The sequence below is a fragment of the Ambystoma mexicanum genome, chromosome 5q (assembly GCF_040938575.1).
Source record: "Ambystoma mexicanum isolate Mex_15411 chromosome 5q, UKY_AmexF1_1, whole genome shotgun sequence".
Lineage (NCBI taxonomy): Eukaryota > Metazoa > Chordata > Amphibia > Caudata > Ambystomatidae > Ambystoma > Ambystoma mexicanum.
In genome coordinates, this window is record NC_090933.1 from 157,804,656 (window position 1) to 157,822,653 (window position 17,998).

The following is a 17,998-nucleotide window of genomic DNA, read 5'->3' on the forward strand; positions in this document are numbered from 1 at the left end:
CAGAGGTGCTAGACGCGAATGTGCACACTAAATAATGCAAAAATTGTAAAAAGATCATCTGCTGTCACCAGCTTGTCTTTAGGAACATATAAAAGTAATCAAAAATCCTAAGCGTAAAAGACTAGAGTGATACAAAAGTATCCCCACTTTCACTGCATTGTAAGATGCTGTGTGCACTGTCAAAAAGTTACCTAAGAGGTAAGAAGACAAAAGGGATACATAGTTTCCCATTACTGAAAGTCTGAAGGACTGAGGAATTTCACCATAACAAAATGAGCAAAAGGCCAGTGGAGTGAAGTTGAAGGCTTCACTTCCCTGTAAAAATTCAGGACTGGTTCAAAATCAACACGTTTGGGGGTCCATAGATGATGGAGGGAAAGTTGCCTGAAGAAAATCTTTCCTATGGTCAACCCTACCGCTTGGTCGGTAGTACTGCCGCTTAGCCCAGACCACCCAACAGGAAGTTGGAGGGAGAGACCAGGGACTTATTCTAGTCTAAACCAGTTGAAAACAATATAAAGGGTTGCCATTTGGGGTCTCAAAGGGCCCACGTGGCCAGAACAACCATGTTGTGCCTATTCCGTGGTTGCCCTGAACAAAATAAGCCTGTACATTCAAAATGGCTGCAGGCAGGGTTTAAAAAAAGAAAAAACAATATGATGTCCCAATAGCTACCAAAAAATTACATTGGGCTACACATGCAGTAAAATGGTTTGTACCACTGGTGAAGCCAAAACTAAATAACAGCTGCCACCAATCTACACACTACGGCAAAATGGGATGCCTGATGGCCATCTCTGGGACTGGGTGCCTCGTGGTTGACCAAAACCATATACCTTAAGTAAGGAAAAAAGGGTTACAAGAGCAGAAGGACTTCAGGAGAAGTTCCTCTGCACACCAGAAATAAGTTGGTGCGCCAAAAAATAAAGGGAAAAAGTTAAATGTTGACTAAAATGTGCCCTAGAATCCACAACAATAGAAATTTTGTCTTACAAATGACCAGACAGGATGGGCTCACTTCTACAAGGTCTCTAAATTGAGGCCTATGTTTCCTCTGCAAACTGTTATTGCTTTTTATTGGTCGCCTACCAAAAAGACTGATTTTTTTTCAGCTGATTTCCAGCGGCCTGCCAAAAGCGAAAATGACAGCCCCACCTCCTGTCTGTTAGATCAGGGGGTTTCACCACCTGAACCTCCCTCCTCAACTGCTCACGCATCCCTCCCCACCCAAGCACACCCCACCACCAAACCTACAACCACGCAAAACACAAACACACACTTACACTCACTTAAACGTACCTGTTCTCCCCCGACTGCTCTTCCCGGTACTGGCGTGCTTGTCAGCTGTAAGGAACTCATGGTGGCAACGTTAAAAACAGACACAAGCAATCAGTTCAAGGGTGTTTATTAAAGGAATGGTTCGGTCAGAAATATTATTGGCCAAAAGGATGGCCAATAATAAAACAAATATCTAAAATCTATATTTTTTTTAAGTCCCTATGGAAAATATTGAGCGAATGAAGCTCAAACTTTAAAATTGGAAGCACTAGGGGGCATCCATTTTGTGATTTCAGGCAGCCTCCTCTGCTCTGCCCATGCGGCACTAAACAAGCAGCAAAAGCCCCCTACTGGGAGCTTTTGCTTACTGCAGCCTGAGCAGAGCTTAGGAGGCTGCCTTCACTTTCATTTTACGTTTTCTGTGCTCCCCAAGCCCAGGGAAGCACTGAAAACATAAAATGAAGGCAAAAAGCTGAGGCGCACCAATTAAAAGTATAACGTTGTTGTATTTGTGATTGCCGTGGTTGGAAAACCACGGCAATCACAAACACAACAATGTTGTTATTCTGACAGCGGCAGCTTTCGCATGGAGTCTCCTGGGCTCCCCCAACCCTGAGTGAGTTCAGGAGACTCCCAGCGAAAGCTGCCGCATTCAGAATAACAACGGTTTTTGTTGTGGCGTAGTGTCAAAATAAAAAAGCCCTATACTAAACAAAAACTATTGCAAATTCCTTACAACTAATTACAGAACCGATGGGATAGGGTTTTCAATAAAGAAAGAAGTGTTCACAAATAATAAGTCAGGGTGTGATTGCCAGGGATCTCCCTTCCCCATGTTTTCAGCACAGGACAAGGTGGGACCTTGGAACGCAGCACAGGCTCGAGCTTTCTCAGCACGAGCCGACAGTTTCGTTCCACCTATTGGGTTCTTCGATGGTAAAGTCTCTTTTCAAATAAAAATCTCTTCCTTCGAGGGCCTGATGCATTCAACAAACAAACACACAGTTCTGATCCACATATACTTTGGGTGACGGCTTCACCCCTGGGTTCCCCTCTTCTGGGGCGTAGACCTTTCACCAAATCGTATTCAACCAATCGATTAAACAGTTCCTTTTCAATGCACTCTGGGTGATGACATTCCACCCTGGATCTCCCTCTTTCAGACTCGGACCCCTTTTTGACTTCCGCCTCCCTCCTTTTGGTTCACTTTGGCTTTTCTTTCATTCACAGGTTTCAATGTCTTTTTAAACAGTTAGTCGGGCCTTGTCCTTGGTTGTCGACTTCCCTCTACTGGGTTCGCTCTCGCCAACTTTTACCAAACATCACTATGGGACTTTAGACTTCGCCCCTTCTCGTTCGCATTCCTCCACCGTGTTCACTCTTGCCAACTTTATGAAACACAGTTCATTGGGCTTTGCCCTTGGTTGTCGGCTTCCCTCTGCCGGGTTCATTCTCGCTGACCTTTACCAACAATTCCTTACGGGACTTTGAGACTTGACCTCTTTTCATTAGCATCCCTTTGCCGGGTTCACTCTTGCTAATCTTCAGGACCCCTGTATGACTACTTTGACCTATCTTTGCCTCTTCCCAAGGTCTTCTGGTTATGGTAGTCTCTACCTTCGGGTAATCGCCCAGAGTTTTCTGTGTGAGCACCCACGTGGTGCCGGATGCCTCTGTTGCAAGCTTTCTCCTCACTTCCTCAAAAGTTCCTTTAAGCTTTCCAAAGTTTAAATTATTGGTCTGCTACCTTTCGCTCCGCTCAGCCCGTTTTCTTATCGACTCCCCCACAATTCACCGGCTGTGATACGAGTCAATGTGGGTACCATGGAGACCAGCTTCTCTCCATGGATTGGCTATCACTGGAGGAGGGTCTTGTGTACCATCAACCTCTGCTGCAACACATGCAGTCTTAATGCTATTGTCTTGCTTCAAGTGTGCTGTCGTGCTCCACCTTTTATCCCTAGGGGTTTGGATAGTTTCGGAAGAGTGGTTTTTGTAGGGCTTGTGAAATGAGTAAGAGGGTTTATGAGAAATGTAGTTGTTGGTCCAATTCGACTGGGAATTCGGAAAATGATAATCCGAGGGACAGGGTTGGTAGGGTTTAGGAAACAAACAGGGAAAGCGGGGATTGTGAACTGAAAAGAGGGGATGGTGGGAATGGTAGTGTTCTGTCCAGAAAGATTGGGTGTTCGGTAATGAATCATCAGAGGGACATGGACAAGAATGACCGGGAGTACTCTGGTGGGCAACATGAAAACAAGGATTCTGAGAGAGGTTGTTTACTGTGATGGGATTTGGGCTTTTGATTGGTTTACCAGAGGTGTATGGGTGGTGGGATTCTAATACGGGCGCTTAATTGGGAGGACAGGAGATAGCTGTGGTACAACCTGCAAAGGTTTCAAGGATCTCATTCTCCTCTCCTTCTTCCTTGGCATGATATTGCGTCTCATCTGGGGATTCCCCCCGAGCATTACCCCGTGCTCCCCTACCCGGATGATCCTCCCTCGCTCGTCCACTGCCAGAGTGGGGATCTGAGAGCGCCAGCCCTCCCCTGGCCACCTGAATAAGAGATTCTCGAGGACTACTTGGGAGAATACCCTCAGGTTTCTCACACAGCCCCTGCGCTCACTTGCGTACAGCATGGGCATGACAGTTGAATTTAGAAAGACCGCTCTGTGCAGTCGATCTAAATAAAATGATATTTTCACTTGGGACCAGTTCCCTTAAATTGCATTAGAATGCATCCTAGTTCCGCTGTGGTGAGATGTACCCAAAGAGCTGTTGAGACAGGGCGGCCTAGGGCATTTTTAGCCCTGGCTGCCACTGCTTCAGCTGTGTGGTTTAGCACCCAGAATAGTGTGTGGGAGGAAAAAGGTTCAGAGTTCCCTTCCAGGTTAAACACGGGGGGACGGCCATAGAATCTGCCCAGGAAACCAGTCTCGATCATAACCAATGTTGTTGCCCTAAGGTCTGTAAAATGCCAGCAATTACAATGTTTTGCAGTGAGGAAAGTTGCCAGGAGGGAATATGCCATGCATCTATTTTTCGAATTGATGTCCTGATTTTGGAATTTGGAGAAAAGTATGAAATACTCCCTCTCATTCCATGTTAATTACCATCTTTGACTCATCACCCGTCTTAGGGAAATTTAAAAAGTTGAAGCCTGCTAAGTTGGGGCCTAAAGGAACGCTGCTCAGCGGTCATTTAGTTTGGTAGGAAGCAGTCGGAAGACATTTTTATAACCAACTGCACTTGCTTGCCCGTGTGATTTTTAACATTGGGCCTCATTACAAGTTTGCCGGTCGGGATACAACAGTGTTGGTAAGCTTATCGGCACCGTTGATTCTGTCCCAGCAAACTACGAGTCTGCTGGCGGGTGCCGTTTCGCCCGCCAAGTCTGACCCGGGCAGGCGGAATGGCACCTTCCGGCAGACTTTGACGGAAGCAGTGGCACAGTTGCACACAGTGCCGGTGCTTCCGTCCTCCCCATTACGATTGAGTCCTATGGGACTCGAATGGGAATGGGGAGTAATAATTGCTGCCGCCTAACTTACCGGACCGCCAAGGTTGTAATGCCCTGGTTATTCCGGCAAGTCAGGTGGCAGAAATTCACCACGAGTCTGGCGGCAGCCTGCTGGTTTTACCGGCACGGCTACCGCTGGACTCGTAATGAGGCCCATTGTGTTGGCAAAATGTCCTTTTGATACCAGTGGTAACTTATATAATCGTTCATTGAATACAGACCTTTTAAGCCCTTATTAGCTACAATTTACAATTCAGGTTGTACAAAGCTCTTCAAAATGACAAACTGGTGCTGTTTAAGGGCATGCACTCATTCCATTGGTTTACCCTTGTTTCTTCATAAGCCAAGCACTGATGCATCATTTGAACCAATGTATATTTTTGCAAACAGTCATTTTACTAAAAAGAAATTCACTGTTAAATTGAGTAATGAGATCTGTGTCACTTTCAGAATCCTGTTTGAATATTTCTTTGTGTTTTCAGACTCCTGCTGCCAGAAACACCGCCAAAGAAATTTCTCACGTTAGGGTCCAAATTCCGCTACAGTGGAAGGACACAAGCCCAGACGAGAAGAGCCAGTGCACTGATAGACCGGCCAGCGCCTTATTTTGAGCGTTCATCTAGCAAGCGGTATACAATGTCGCGCAGTTTGGATGGAGGTAAGATGCTCATATAAACAGGAGGCAAGTTTTAAGGTGTGATCAGCAGTCTGTTGGTGCTACTGCTAAATTAGGGTGTCAGTACCTGAAATGCATGTTGATCCTTTTTGTAATACTTTATGGGGGTGTTCTTTCAGTAAGTCTGTTGCTTCAAATGTTTGTGAAGTAGACCTTCTTATAGTTCCTTATAAAATGGGCATTTCATTAATTTATAATACAGTATGCTGTGTAGAGGCAAACACAGTTCCCAGTGACTATAAGTGCATTTCAAACATGGGTTAGCTAACATACATTATTGAATGCTTGAGATATACATAAATGCACATAACCTTACCAGACTCAAGTAAAACATTCTTATCCGGAAGCAATGTATGGTTATTTAGAGTGTAATAGAAACACATGTTGAAACAAATTATTTGAATTATATTACATTCCAGTTTTACAATTAATACTCCCTACTCACCTGCAATCTATTTCATAGCAATTAGTTATTCTCTTCAGTGTAAAGGTTACCCTGTCATTGACAGTAACAGGATGTGATAGAAGGAGGCTGTGCTCTATGCCTGGTGCAGAATCCCAAGAAAATTGTTCACAAGGATCGCTAATGACATCTTCTCCTCTTGAACGAAGCGGATGCTAGTGCTTCTTGTCATGGTCTTAATTTGGGGTCTGCTTGTTCTAGTGTACTTGCTATGGTTGCCAAGCAACACTTTCCGTTCTGCTGTGCTTGCAGTATGAAGTTTCCTTGTACAATGTTTTCTTTGGTTAATGAGAAAGCAACTGGTCCAAGAAAAGTGGTTTTCCACCCTAAGGAGCTTGAGACTTTAAAACAGTGTATTACCTCGATTCTGTAATGGTCTGTGTGGTTCTGATGACTGATGTCATGCCCCTAAACTCACATGAGGACTTTGAAGATGCTCTCATGTGCTTCTGTTCTTTGGCTTCGAAGCCGGTGGTCGTCATGCATTATGAAACATCCCAACTCATTATTATTTTAAACATAGCCCATTGGTTATTTTAAAAGAGGGCACATTTCCACAAATGCTTCGCAGCAGCATCTACTGTCTCCATTATGCCTAAAAGGTTGCTCAGTGTGCTCCGAAGCCTGCATGGAGCCAAACAAAACCTATCCTGTTAATTTATAGGCAAAATAAAATGGCCTTTAAATCATGTGCCTGGAGTCGGAACCCATCAAATGTATGCTTCAGGCCACTGCATGAGCTCTGCCTTTAGTGAAGCTCTTCTGTTCAATTGTGGTGTTATGCTTCTCTTACTGTCATTGATCGAAGCCTCTGAGCACACATTCCATCTGTAAGGTGTTGCACCATTGGACTGCACGTTGTCTATGAAACAAACTCCTTCTTGCAAGAAGCCTTTGACACAGGTATTCTGTCATTTATTAGTCTTACTTTGCAGACTAATCTGAGGTAGTGAAGGCAGCGAGGATTGAAAGAAACACGATTGACAAAGTCACTGTAGCCAAACCAGAGAAGGCAGAGTGGTGAATTCTGGAGGCCAAAGCAAGCCACTGCTCTGTGATGCAACCCCTCAGGATGGTCAATAGTTGATCCCTCACTCTCTGGGACAGAATGCCATTTGTAAGTGCAGAATAACCTGTGCTGTGTGTCTAAAAGCGAGTCCTGCTAATCAGACCCCCCCCCTCCTTTTGATAGTGGTTCATGCTATAAAATCAGTGTGCCACATGTGGCTTTGTTGAGCTTTTCTACTAACCCCTCTCAGCAGCAGCCTTGTGGTTTGACAACATGGCATTCACAAAGTGGCATCTGCATTCCTACCAGCAACTGCTGGAATTAAAAGTCCAGCATGTCAAAATCTGCCTTTAACTGTGGATAATCCTGAACCCAAATTAAATTATAGAATTGTGTACCACTGGATCTCGTGGCAGATGACAATTCTAAATATAAACCGTGCCCGGTCATGGCATGGTGATCAATGGAACTCCACAATTATATTGGCCAAAACCCTTTGATTTAATTTGATCACCAGCTTGATTTCTAGTGATCCTCCTGATCAGGGCCGCCTGTGTATTCACCGTCTTGGATTGTGGGTCGCCCAAAACAAACCATTTGGGCTTGTTCTCAGCAAAAGTTTTTGTCTTCTCTGTGAAAGTGTTGTCACCTCCCAGGAAGGCAGGAACTGCACCCTAGGGGCCAGCGATAGGTCTAGTGCTTCAAAGAACACATACTGCATAGCCAAATGAAGTCACACCATAGCCAAATGAAGTCACGCCTGTGTATTCACCGTCTTGGATTGTGTGTCGCCCAAAACAAACCATTTGGGCTTGGTCTCAGCAAAAGTTTTTGTCTTCTCTGTGAAAGTGTTGTCACCTCCCAGGTAGGCAGGAACTGCACCCTAGGGGCCAGCAATAGGTCTAGTGCTTCAAAGAACACATACTGCATAGCCAAATGAAGTCACACCAGGGTGTTCATTAAATCGGCCCCTGCATGGTAGCATGACAGAGTAAGGGGCTGAGTAGAGTAGACTTTCCAGTTAGAGAGGGGTTCCACCATCTTGGATTTTCCTTGGGCTCTCAAACATCTTGTCCTCTCCCCATTTCCTGCAGACAAAACACTGGTTATTACATCATCAGCAAAGAATCTGAACCCGCAATCAGGATTGGAACATGTAATAGCCTTAACAAAAATATTTGTGCAACCCCTTTTCAGGACTGTAGAGCAACTAACCTGCGGGTGCGGGTGGGGGGCGTAGGGGTGGGGGTGGTAACACACCAAACCAAAAAGGGAAGCCCACCTCTCTTAAGGGTAATAAGCATGGCAGTGTTGACCCATCAGAAGAGGGTAGTAGGCTAGCACAACAGTACAATTAGTTCATACACGTATCCATAGAAACGTACACAACACTGTGATAAATTGCAGTTTGCATTGCATAGATCTCGATAAATCCGTACTTTAGAACATAATATAGAGCATTAAAAACAGTGCATCTATAAAAGGTAATAATGTCTTTGAGGACTCTCTACACTCATATACCTTAATGTAGGTCTACAATCACAGATAAACATACAACATATACTGACAAGCGGGGTGTGTGAAAAGGAAACCAGCCAGCCTAGCCAAACAGTTAAAAATCCCTAGTGCCTACACATCACATGGTATTGTGTCCTAAAGGTGCAACCCACTATTGATATTGTTTGTAGTGTTACAAGACAGACGGAACACACAACTACTGACTCCAGAATACTATTAAAGAGTTTTATTAAGTGTCACAAATGGCCTTAATTCTCTGACACTGGGAGACAGTTCAAAGGTTTTGAATATTATTATACCAGTTGAAATATGTGGATTGTTTAGTCTGAATATGAGCAGATTGTTCAGTCATTAAATATATCACACCAGGCTGGAGAAAGGGAGGGAAATACTAATAGGCGTCCCTCTATCATCTCCTTCCCTAGCCCAGGCACGTATAAGTACTAGGTTTTCCCACTAGAGATCGCTAACACCTACACTCTGATACTAGCTTAAATGAGGGCCTAAAGACAAATACCTCATCTGTCAATCTTCCTCCACAGCTCTAGTTGTACCTGTCCCTGGTGTGTTCAACAAAATGATGGTTTCTTTGTGGCAATTGCAGACACCCTGGTCCTTTCTCACAATCGCCCACTCCTCCCTTTCTCCTTTGCCTTGCTTTTACTTCTCTTGCTTCCCTCTCCTGCGCTACTCCAAGGTTATTTCTCTTGCTCCTTCTCACCTTCCGTCGCTCTCTCCATTCCTCTGATTTTCTATATTCTTTCTGATTTTCTATATTCTTTCTCCTTCTCTTCTCACCTTTCTCCTACCCCTCTTTACCTTTCAGTGCACTGCACCCCTCCTGACCTCCTACTACATCCCCCTTCTACCTCTCACTACACCACTATTCTCACACCCTACTCGGGGATAAGGGTGCCCTGCTCACCCTCTGAATACTCGCTCACTTTTCTCACACAAAATACACTGTCAATATTTTATCACACTTCCTCATTTCTGTCCTGTGTCCTTCTCCTTGTGCCCACTCCTACATCTCTCTACTACCCTTACTCTCTCCCAACACCGACTCACTCTATCTACTACCCTCTCTCCCTTGGTCCCATTTCCTGCTCTTTCTTCACAACTGCCCCCCGACCCCATTAACAAACACTCTTATTCACTGCCACATGGTAGCACTCTCGCTCACAAATACCTCACCTGTGCTCTGCTCCAATTCTGTCACCAAATCTGCCAGCACTTCACTTATCCGTTTGTCCTCTGTGTGGGGTCTTGGTCTAACTCCTGGCCTCACCCCTGCAAACCGCACACTGCCTTTAAAAAAATCTTTCCACTTTTATACTGTGGCTCTCCTACTTCTGACCTGCTCTCTTCCTCTGATTGGTTCAGCGCCAATCTCACTACTGGTCAATCTGTGCCTTTCTTTTTCCCAGGGGCTGGGTTACACAGCTGAATAGCCTTAAAACAAAAACTTTTCCAGCATGCTTTTGTTATTGGTCTCTCTTAGTTTCCCTGAAATTACTCTGGTATGCTGTGGGTCTGAGAGGTAGTTTTGCTTTTTGTTGAGTTCTCTGCTTGTCTGGGGTGCTCGACTCTGTTGGGTTCTGTTGAAGGCTCATAGTTCATATTAGTTGCAGTGTTTCTGTTTTGCTCTTCATTTGGTCCCTTCCGGATTTCGTTGATTGCTCCGAGGTGCACCCTGGGATTTGCAGTTATAAAAAATAAAAAAAAAGAATAATAATAATCCACCAACACTGGCCCAAAAAGTGCTGGGAGCCTTTTTGAGACGGATGTTGACACCATTAACAATATACATGACACACGAGGGGATCCCAGACTGCCCCCACCCTATAATCCCCTTGCACCCCTGACAGGGTCATGACCCTGTGACATAAGCAGCAGTAAAATTATTGCATGGAAATTGGTACACGGTGGCAGTAACATAAAGTTCCTTGGGTAATGTAATTGTTAAACTCAAGATTACATATGAAGAACAGCAAACAAAGAAGCATACGGAAAGCTCCAGACAGGAAGGTCTCCTTGGTTCATTCCAGTGCTCTGTCCGTATCCCTTCTTCTTGGGTACCACAAGGCCTCTCCTTATCTCATTTTGGGGAGTCTTTACCCTTGGCAAGTGCCCCAAAAGCCCTGCCCTTTACTGAGGCTCTTTTGCTCTCCATGTTACATGACCCTCTTCTTGGGATCAGCCATGCTCCCTCTCGTCACTGTGGCACCCCTCGGTTGGGCTCTTCTTCCCCTGAATGGAGCACACTCCTCTTCTGGTGTTACGCTCACCTGGTTCCCACGGGGGCGTCGACCGGAACTGGGCCGCTGTAGTTTCCACCAGCGTGACGTGTAGCGCTGAGATGACTGACTGGACTGGCCTGCTCAGCCTAGTTTGTCTGGCTCGCAGGAATATTCTTCTGCATAGGAGAAGAGGAATTAACCACCCGTGGAATTGAATGTCAACCCACCTTCCCCACTCCCGTTGTCTTCCCACAGATCACTCTTGATGTCCCCTCCTTAGTCTCACCTGATGGTTTGGAAGGATGAGCTCTCCATCCTGCGTCGACCGCAGGGGCGCGTTGATGACCAGTTACTTCACTGGCGTAGAGGAATTGGTGAGTTCCAGTATTGACTCTAAAGTCCAATTGTTCATAAGAGTTCAAATGTCTGATCTTCACTCTGTCCGATTCCTTGCAGGTCCACTCGAAGATTTCCAAATGGCAATTGGTAAGATTCAGGTAAGTCTATTGTGGTTTCCCCTTAGGGGCCGGGGTACGGCGATGAAGCAGAGTTGACTGCGCCGACCCCAGATGAGGTGAGTACCCCCCGTGGTAAATCAGGTAAGTCCTTGGGGGTAGCTTGTATAGCCTTAGAGAGTCCCCTTGCTCACCTTGCTGTCTTTGTCTCCTTAGGTGTCGGAGGGCTGCCGCGAGATGGAGAGAGCGTTATGGAATGCTGAAGTACCGCCAAGCGGGTGAGTTCAGCGCGGCGCCGTAGGAATGCGAAGTGATGCTTCAAAGACTTCTGTCTTTCAGCTCCGTGGCGAAATGGATCAGGATTCAGGTAAGGATTAAAGTTAAAACTCCTGTTCTAACCTTTATCCTTCTTTTCTTCTTGTTTCAGGAGACCCAGGACTGAAGCGGGCGTGGCTGAAGACTGGAGCTGCTGAAAACACGGTGAGCGTTACGCTGCAGCAAGCAGAATAACACGAAGCACGTGTGGCTGTCCGGGCGTGGTTTAAATAGCCTTGGAAGAAGATCCAGGTAAGTATTCTTCCACAGCCCCACCCAAGTAACAAAATAGTCCCTTCAGTAAAATAGTCCCTCCTAAGCCTCATTTGGCTTGAGTCTTCATGCAGCATGGTCTGCCTCAGGTGAGTATGCAGCATGGTCTGCTTCAGGTAAGTTATCAATAATGAGCCTGGCGCCCATGGCGCCAGGACTGCACCCAAACAGACCCTAACTGGGGCTTTTGGGCATGCTCCAAGTGGCATGATGCCTGCTTCCGGGGCTGCTGGGCCTGGTCTGGTCTTCCGGGGGCAGGCATCATGACAGCACTCCCCCTCAAGGCCCCTCCTAAATTCGTTCTCCCCCTTGGCCGTGGTTTGTCTGGAAATTCCCGATGGAACCTCTTCACTAAACGAGGTGCATGCACGTGGTCACTAGGTTCCCAAGACCTTTCCTGCGGACCATAACCTTTCCAGTCAATTAGGTAAAAGAGTTTTGATCTCACTCTTTTTGAGTCCAAAATATTCTTGACTTCGAACTCGGGCTCCCCGTCTATGAGGATAGGTTCAGGTGGAGTGGTTAGCCTAGTTCCTGGTTGCACTGGCTTCAAAAGAGACACGTGGAAGACGGGATGGATTCGCATATGAGCAGGTAGGTCCAACTTGGGTTAATAATTGCCTTGACAGAAAAAGGTCCCAAATACCGGGGTTAAAGGTTCGAGTCCCCTTGAGTGGTAAGTGCTTAGTGGCTAACCATACTTGGTCCCCTATTTGGTATTGAGGAGCTTCACTTCTGTGCTGATCCGCATCCTTTTTGTATTTTTCCTTAGCCTTTTGCAAATGGATGGTTGCTTCTTTAAAGGCTTATATAATAACAGCGTGGAGATGGTCCACTGCGGGCATCTCTAAATGCTGGGGTGAGTCCAAATCCGAGGTTCGAGGATGGTGCCCATTAATGGTAAAAAAAGGACTTTGTCCAGTTCCTGAGTGTACGGAATTATTGTAGGCATACTCTGCGATCCACAGAATGTCTTTCCAATTCCCCTCAGACTGATGTAGCATACAACAGAGGTATTGTTCAAGAGTCTGGTTGGTCCTCTCCGTTTGACCGTCGGTCTGAGGGTGGTGACTAGTCGAAAGCCTAACATCAATTTGTGCCAGTTGGCAGCATTTCCTCCAAAAATGTGAAATTAATTGACTGCCCCGATCTGAAATTAACACTGAAGGAAAGCCATGCAGGCGGACACCATTTTCAAGGAATTCCTTGGCCAGGATTGAAGCTGAAGGTATCCCTTTTAAAGGAATGAAGTGGGCCATTTTAGAAAAAAGATTTACAATAACTAGAATGGTATTGTGACCTTGGTACGGGGGGTAAATCCGTGATAAAGTCTAATGACAAGGTATGCCAAGGGGTAGGTGGTATGTCTAATGGTTGCAATAATCCAGCAGGTTTTTTCTTTTGCCCTTTATTTTGTGCGCAAATGCCATAAAACATGACAAATGACTTGACATCCTTTCGCCAGGTGGGCCACAAAATTTGCTTCCTAATTTTAGCTTCGGTTTTTGCAATACCCGGATGCCCTTCTATTAAGGTGTCATGGTAATGGGAAATGACAAGTTCCTGTAGTTCTTTTTGCGGTAAAAATAGCCGGCCTTGTTAATAAGGTAAATCATCGATGACAGAGTACTCTGGACCTTTCTTTGCCCAGTCCTGTAGGGCAACGGAATCAAAGAGTTGGTGGATCTTGTTTTGAATGTCCTCCAGTGTCTGTATGGATGTCAGGCCAAGGATTCTCTGTTCCGGAATTATGGGTACGGGTTCTAAAGTTATTTCTGCTTCTCCCATTCCAATCCGGGACAAGGCGTCTGCTTTACCATTCTTACAACCTGGTCGATAGGTTATTACAAAATCAAACTCGGCGAAGAACAATGCCCAACGGAGTTGGCGCGAAGATTGGGCTTTGGCTGTCTTTAGGTATTGTAAGTTGCGGTGATCGGTGATGACCGTGATGGTATGTCTGGCACCCAGTAGATAGTGCCGCCAAGCCTTGAAGGCGGACTTGATGGCCAGCAGCTCCTTGTCGGTTATGGCATAGTTTAATTCAGGGGCTGAAAATGTTTTTGACCAAAACGCCACTGGGTGAAGCTGGTTAGTTTCGGGATCCTTTTGGGAAAGGACTGCTCCCATGGCTGAACTGGATGCATCTGTTTCCACTATGTAGGGAAGCTCGGGGCGCGGGTGTCTTAATATGGGAGCAGATGTGAATTTAGCTTTTAACTCTTGGAAGGCGTTCTCGGCTTCCTCTGTCCACACAAAGCGTTTGTTTTTTCGCAATAGCGTTGTAATGGGATGTACAATGTGCGAGAAGTCCGGGATAAACCTGCGGTAGTGTCAGGCTGAGATCCTGGTGTCTGCAGAAGCTGCTGAGCCCCCGACAATCCACCCAAAATGTGGCGCTCTGAGCTGATACTATAAACTGCTCAGTTTACCTCACTTCCAGGGGAAAGGGGGAAGGGACAAATTAACAAACACCAGGCTGGAAGCTAAAGGCTAGCTGTTTCTTCACCTGTAGTAAAACATAAACATATAATACACCTTGTTATTCATGGAGTACTATACTAACCTCAATTATCAATATCCTTTACCAAATAAAGTAAAAACCATACCTGGAACTTCTCAACAAAATGCCCAGAGAAGTGATAAGCTGACTAGACTTCCTTACTAGTTGACTTGAATCTCAACGATCATTCAGCCTTCTTAGTAGGTCCATGAATGTGAAATTAACTTTGCAGGTAATCTTCTTTAAACTTAAGAAGCTTGAACAAAGTCTTAAGTTCATTAAAAGTAAATGGAAGTTCTAGTGTTTCTGGAAAGAACTTATATTTCTTCTTATTATTTTTAGAGTGTCTTTACTTAATAAAACTGTTCTTGAAACTTGCAACAAAAAATCTCACGTGGAAATATCTTGAACATGCATAAGAATCCAAACTGAGTGAAGAACGTAGATGCGCTGAAGACTAAACCGCGGGAAAAACCACACGCGCTTATCCAAGGAGCGAGAAAACTCACACTCGCTGAAATCGAAAACCGCGGGAAAAATCCACACGCGCTTTGTCCAAGATGCGAGAACACGCACACGCGCTGAAGTCGAAACCGCGGGGAAAATCCACACGCGCTTAGTCCAAGATGCGAGCACACGCGCTGAAGTCGAAACCGCGGGAAAAATCCACACGCGCTTAGTCCAAGATGCGAGCACACGCGCTGAAGTCGAAACCGCAGGAAAAATCCACACGCCCTTAGTCCAAGATGCGAGCACACGCACAGAAAACCAACCGTGGGTAGAAAAAACACACGCACAATAGTATCACGCGACACCAAAGAGCTCGCGCTAGATTCTCAAGCCAAGACTTTCACGCGCAGGCTTCTGTTAACGGAAAAACCACGCGCTTGATAGATAACGTAGCGTAGCAAAGCCAAACATACGACAGCAATATAGTTCTTAATTAATGTTTTCATATGACTTAAAAATCAGTTTAACTCTTCTACAATGACATTATGAAAAGAGTCTTGAGTTTTAAAAGAACTTATCTTGTGATGAGTCTTGGAAACTTATTTTCTTGGATAACTCGAAATCTTCTTACTCCTGTTCAGTGACAAAATGAAGCTCCGTAAGATTCCTGTTTACTTTTCCAAAGAAGCCGCTCGACTGCTTGAAACTTGAAACCCCTGAACAAGTTAAGCAGGAGCAGCTTAGTACACGACCTCTCAGCTGGGCAAAGACGATGAAAGGCAGTTTAGAATGTTCACTGTCTTCCCTATAAACAATCACCAGCCAATCAGAACTTAGACTGAGGACCTCCATCTTGGCTTGGGGCATTCTCCATAGTCTGCAATGAATGTTAAGGGCAAAATTGTCTGTTTTAAAATTAAACTCATCATAACTTCCAAAAACCTTTCTATACTAATTTTCCCCATACCTAATGTAATTCAGAATATGTCACTGTATCCTGACAGTACCTGACAGGTAGAAATTGGCAAAACCAAGCATGCTTTGAACTCCTTTGATTGAACTTGGCGAAGGCCAATTAAGAATGGCATCCACTTTTCGTGTATCCATCCGGATTCCTCTCGGGGTCAGAATAAATCCAAGGAATTCCACTTCCGTAGTGTGGAAGATGCACTTTTCCAGTTTAGCATATAATTTATGCTGGCGTAACTTCTCTAGGACTGCTCGGACGTGTTTTACATGCTCTGATTCTGATAAAGAGTATACTAAGATGTCGTCGATGTAAACGACCACACAAACGTCAATAAGCTCTCGGAGGACATCGTTCATGAAGATCTGGAAGGCTGCTGGTGCATTGCATAGTCCGAAGGGCATCACCTGGTACTCAAATAGTCTGTACTTGGTGCGAAAAGCAGTCTTCCATTCGTCACCCTCTTTGACACGTACCAGATGATATGCCCCCCCGAAGGTCTAGTTTCGTGTATATACAAGCGGCCTTCACCTGGTCTAGTAGTTCTGGGATCAAAGGCAGTGGGTATCGATTCTTGATGGTTATCTGATTCAGTGCGCTGTAGTCTATACATGTTCTAAGGTCGCCTTCCTTTTTCGGTACGAAGAACAAAGCTGAAGCTGCAGGGGGCTTGGATGGGCGAATGAAGCCATTAGCAAGGTACTGGTTTAGGTACTGGCGAAAATGGAGATTTTCGGGTTCCGTAAGGGCATAGATTCTGCTGCAAGGTGGTTCTGCTCCAGGTACAAGATCTATTTGACAATCATACGATCTGTGAGGTGGTAAGGTGTTTGCCTGTTCCTTTTAGAAGACATCCTGAAAGTCTTGATATTCAACAGGTAATTGTATGGCTACTGGAATTACTGGGGCCAGGACTGAGTTTTGAGTTTTCCTTGGGTAGCAGGTGTGAGCACATTCTGGTAAGGTTAGTCCCTTCTCTCGCCAATCAATACAGGGATTATGTTTTTCCAACCAAGGTATCCCCGGTATCAGCTGAAACTGTGGGGCCTTGATTAAGTCAAACACCATAGCCTCTCGATGCCCATCTTGACTCAGCAATGTCATCTCTGCAGTGGAATGAGTTACGGGTCCAGAGGCAATTTCCGTTCCATCTACAGCGGTGACAACATCGGCCGTGGTCTTGCGGGTGAGAGATAGATTCATCCTGGTAGCCAATTCCCAGTCCAAGTAATTTCCTATGGCTCCACTGTCTACGTACGCCTTTACCGCGTGCATGCGTGATGGCTGCTCTGGATCTACAAGGACCATGGGTATGGTGAAATGCGAGGTCAGAGTGTCCTTCTTTAAGCTCGGCAAGCGGACCTCTACGCATGCCGGGCGTGGTCGTTTCCCGAGTCAGATTTCACATGGTTTTCGCCTGCTGCTCCTATAACTTTCTTGGGTGGTTTTACAGGGCAATTCCGAAGAAAATGACCAGTAGTTCCCCAATATAAACATAATTGCAGTTGCCGTCTTCTATCTCTTTCCTTCTGGGTGAAGGGTCCTTTAACCCCCCCCCCCCCCCGATTTGCATAGGTTCTGAGACATCTACTCCCTTGGAGCTTACGTGGGTTTTAACCAACACCCTGTTCTCAAACTTGGTTCGGTCGGCCTTCCTGGTTTGAAGTCTGTGATCGAGCTGGACCACTAGATCTATATATTCAGCACAGTCTTGAGGCGGGTTCACGATTTGGGCCAAAACATCTTTGAGTTCTCCCCGAAGTCCTCGATGGAATAATGTGATTCGCTTGGCTTCAGGCCATTCGGTTTCCACTACTAATCTATTGAAAGTTGCAATGTAAGATAAAAGATCCTGGTTACCTTGACGTAGGGATAAAGGTTTGTTGTCCAACGCCTGTCCTCGGGAGTGTCGGGCGAATAGTCTTTCCATGCTCGTTCGAAAACCCTGGAAATCGCGAAGAATCGGGTCATCCTGGTTAACTAGTGGAATGGACCAATCCGCCGCACTGCCACTCAGATATGACAGTACAAAGGCTACCTTGGCCTGATCGTTTGGGAAAGCTCCAGGTCTACATAAAAAGTGCAAGTGGCATTGATTCATGAATGTTGCAAACCCTTTTGGGTCTCCGGCAAAGCGTTCAGGCGGAGCCAAAGGAACGGCTCCAGGTAAATTTATCTGCACCGGGTTACTCGATGGTACAGGAGCTGGACTTGCCCCAAGTCCTGGTAGAGGTGTTTGTCCAGCCTGGCTCTGTAATAGTTGTCTGGCCAACTCATCAGTTCGTTCTTTTGACACTATCAGTTCCCTCCTGAGGGCATTGGTTCCTT

The 17,998-nt window shown here is 45.6% G+C and overlaps 1 protein-coding gene across 25 annotated transcripts in view; it reads left to right on the forward strand.

Moving 5' to 3' along the window:
- EPB41L3 (erythrocyte membrane protein band 4.1 like 3) overlaps positions 1-17,998 on the forward strand; it is a 971,190-nt gene that overhangs the window by 686,088 nt on the left and 267,104 nt on the right. For all 25 annotated transcript variants that reach the window (XM_069620665.1, XM_069620670.1, XM_069620666.1 and 22 more), the window contains exon 11: positions 5,284-5,459. In XM_069620665.1, the coding sequence (XP_069476766.1) occupies positions 5,284-5,459 (176 nt within the window). The remainder of the gene's footprint in view (positions 1-5,283; positions 5,460-17,998) is intronic.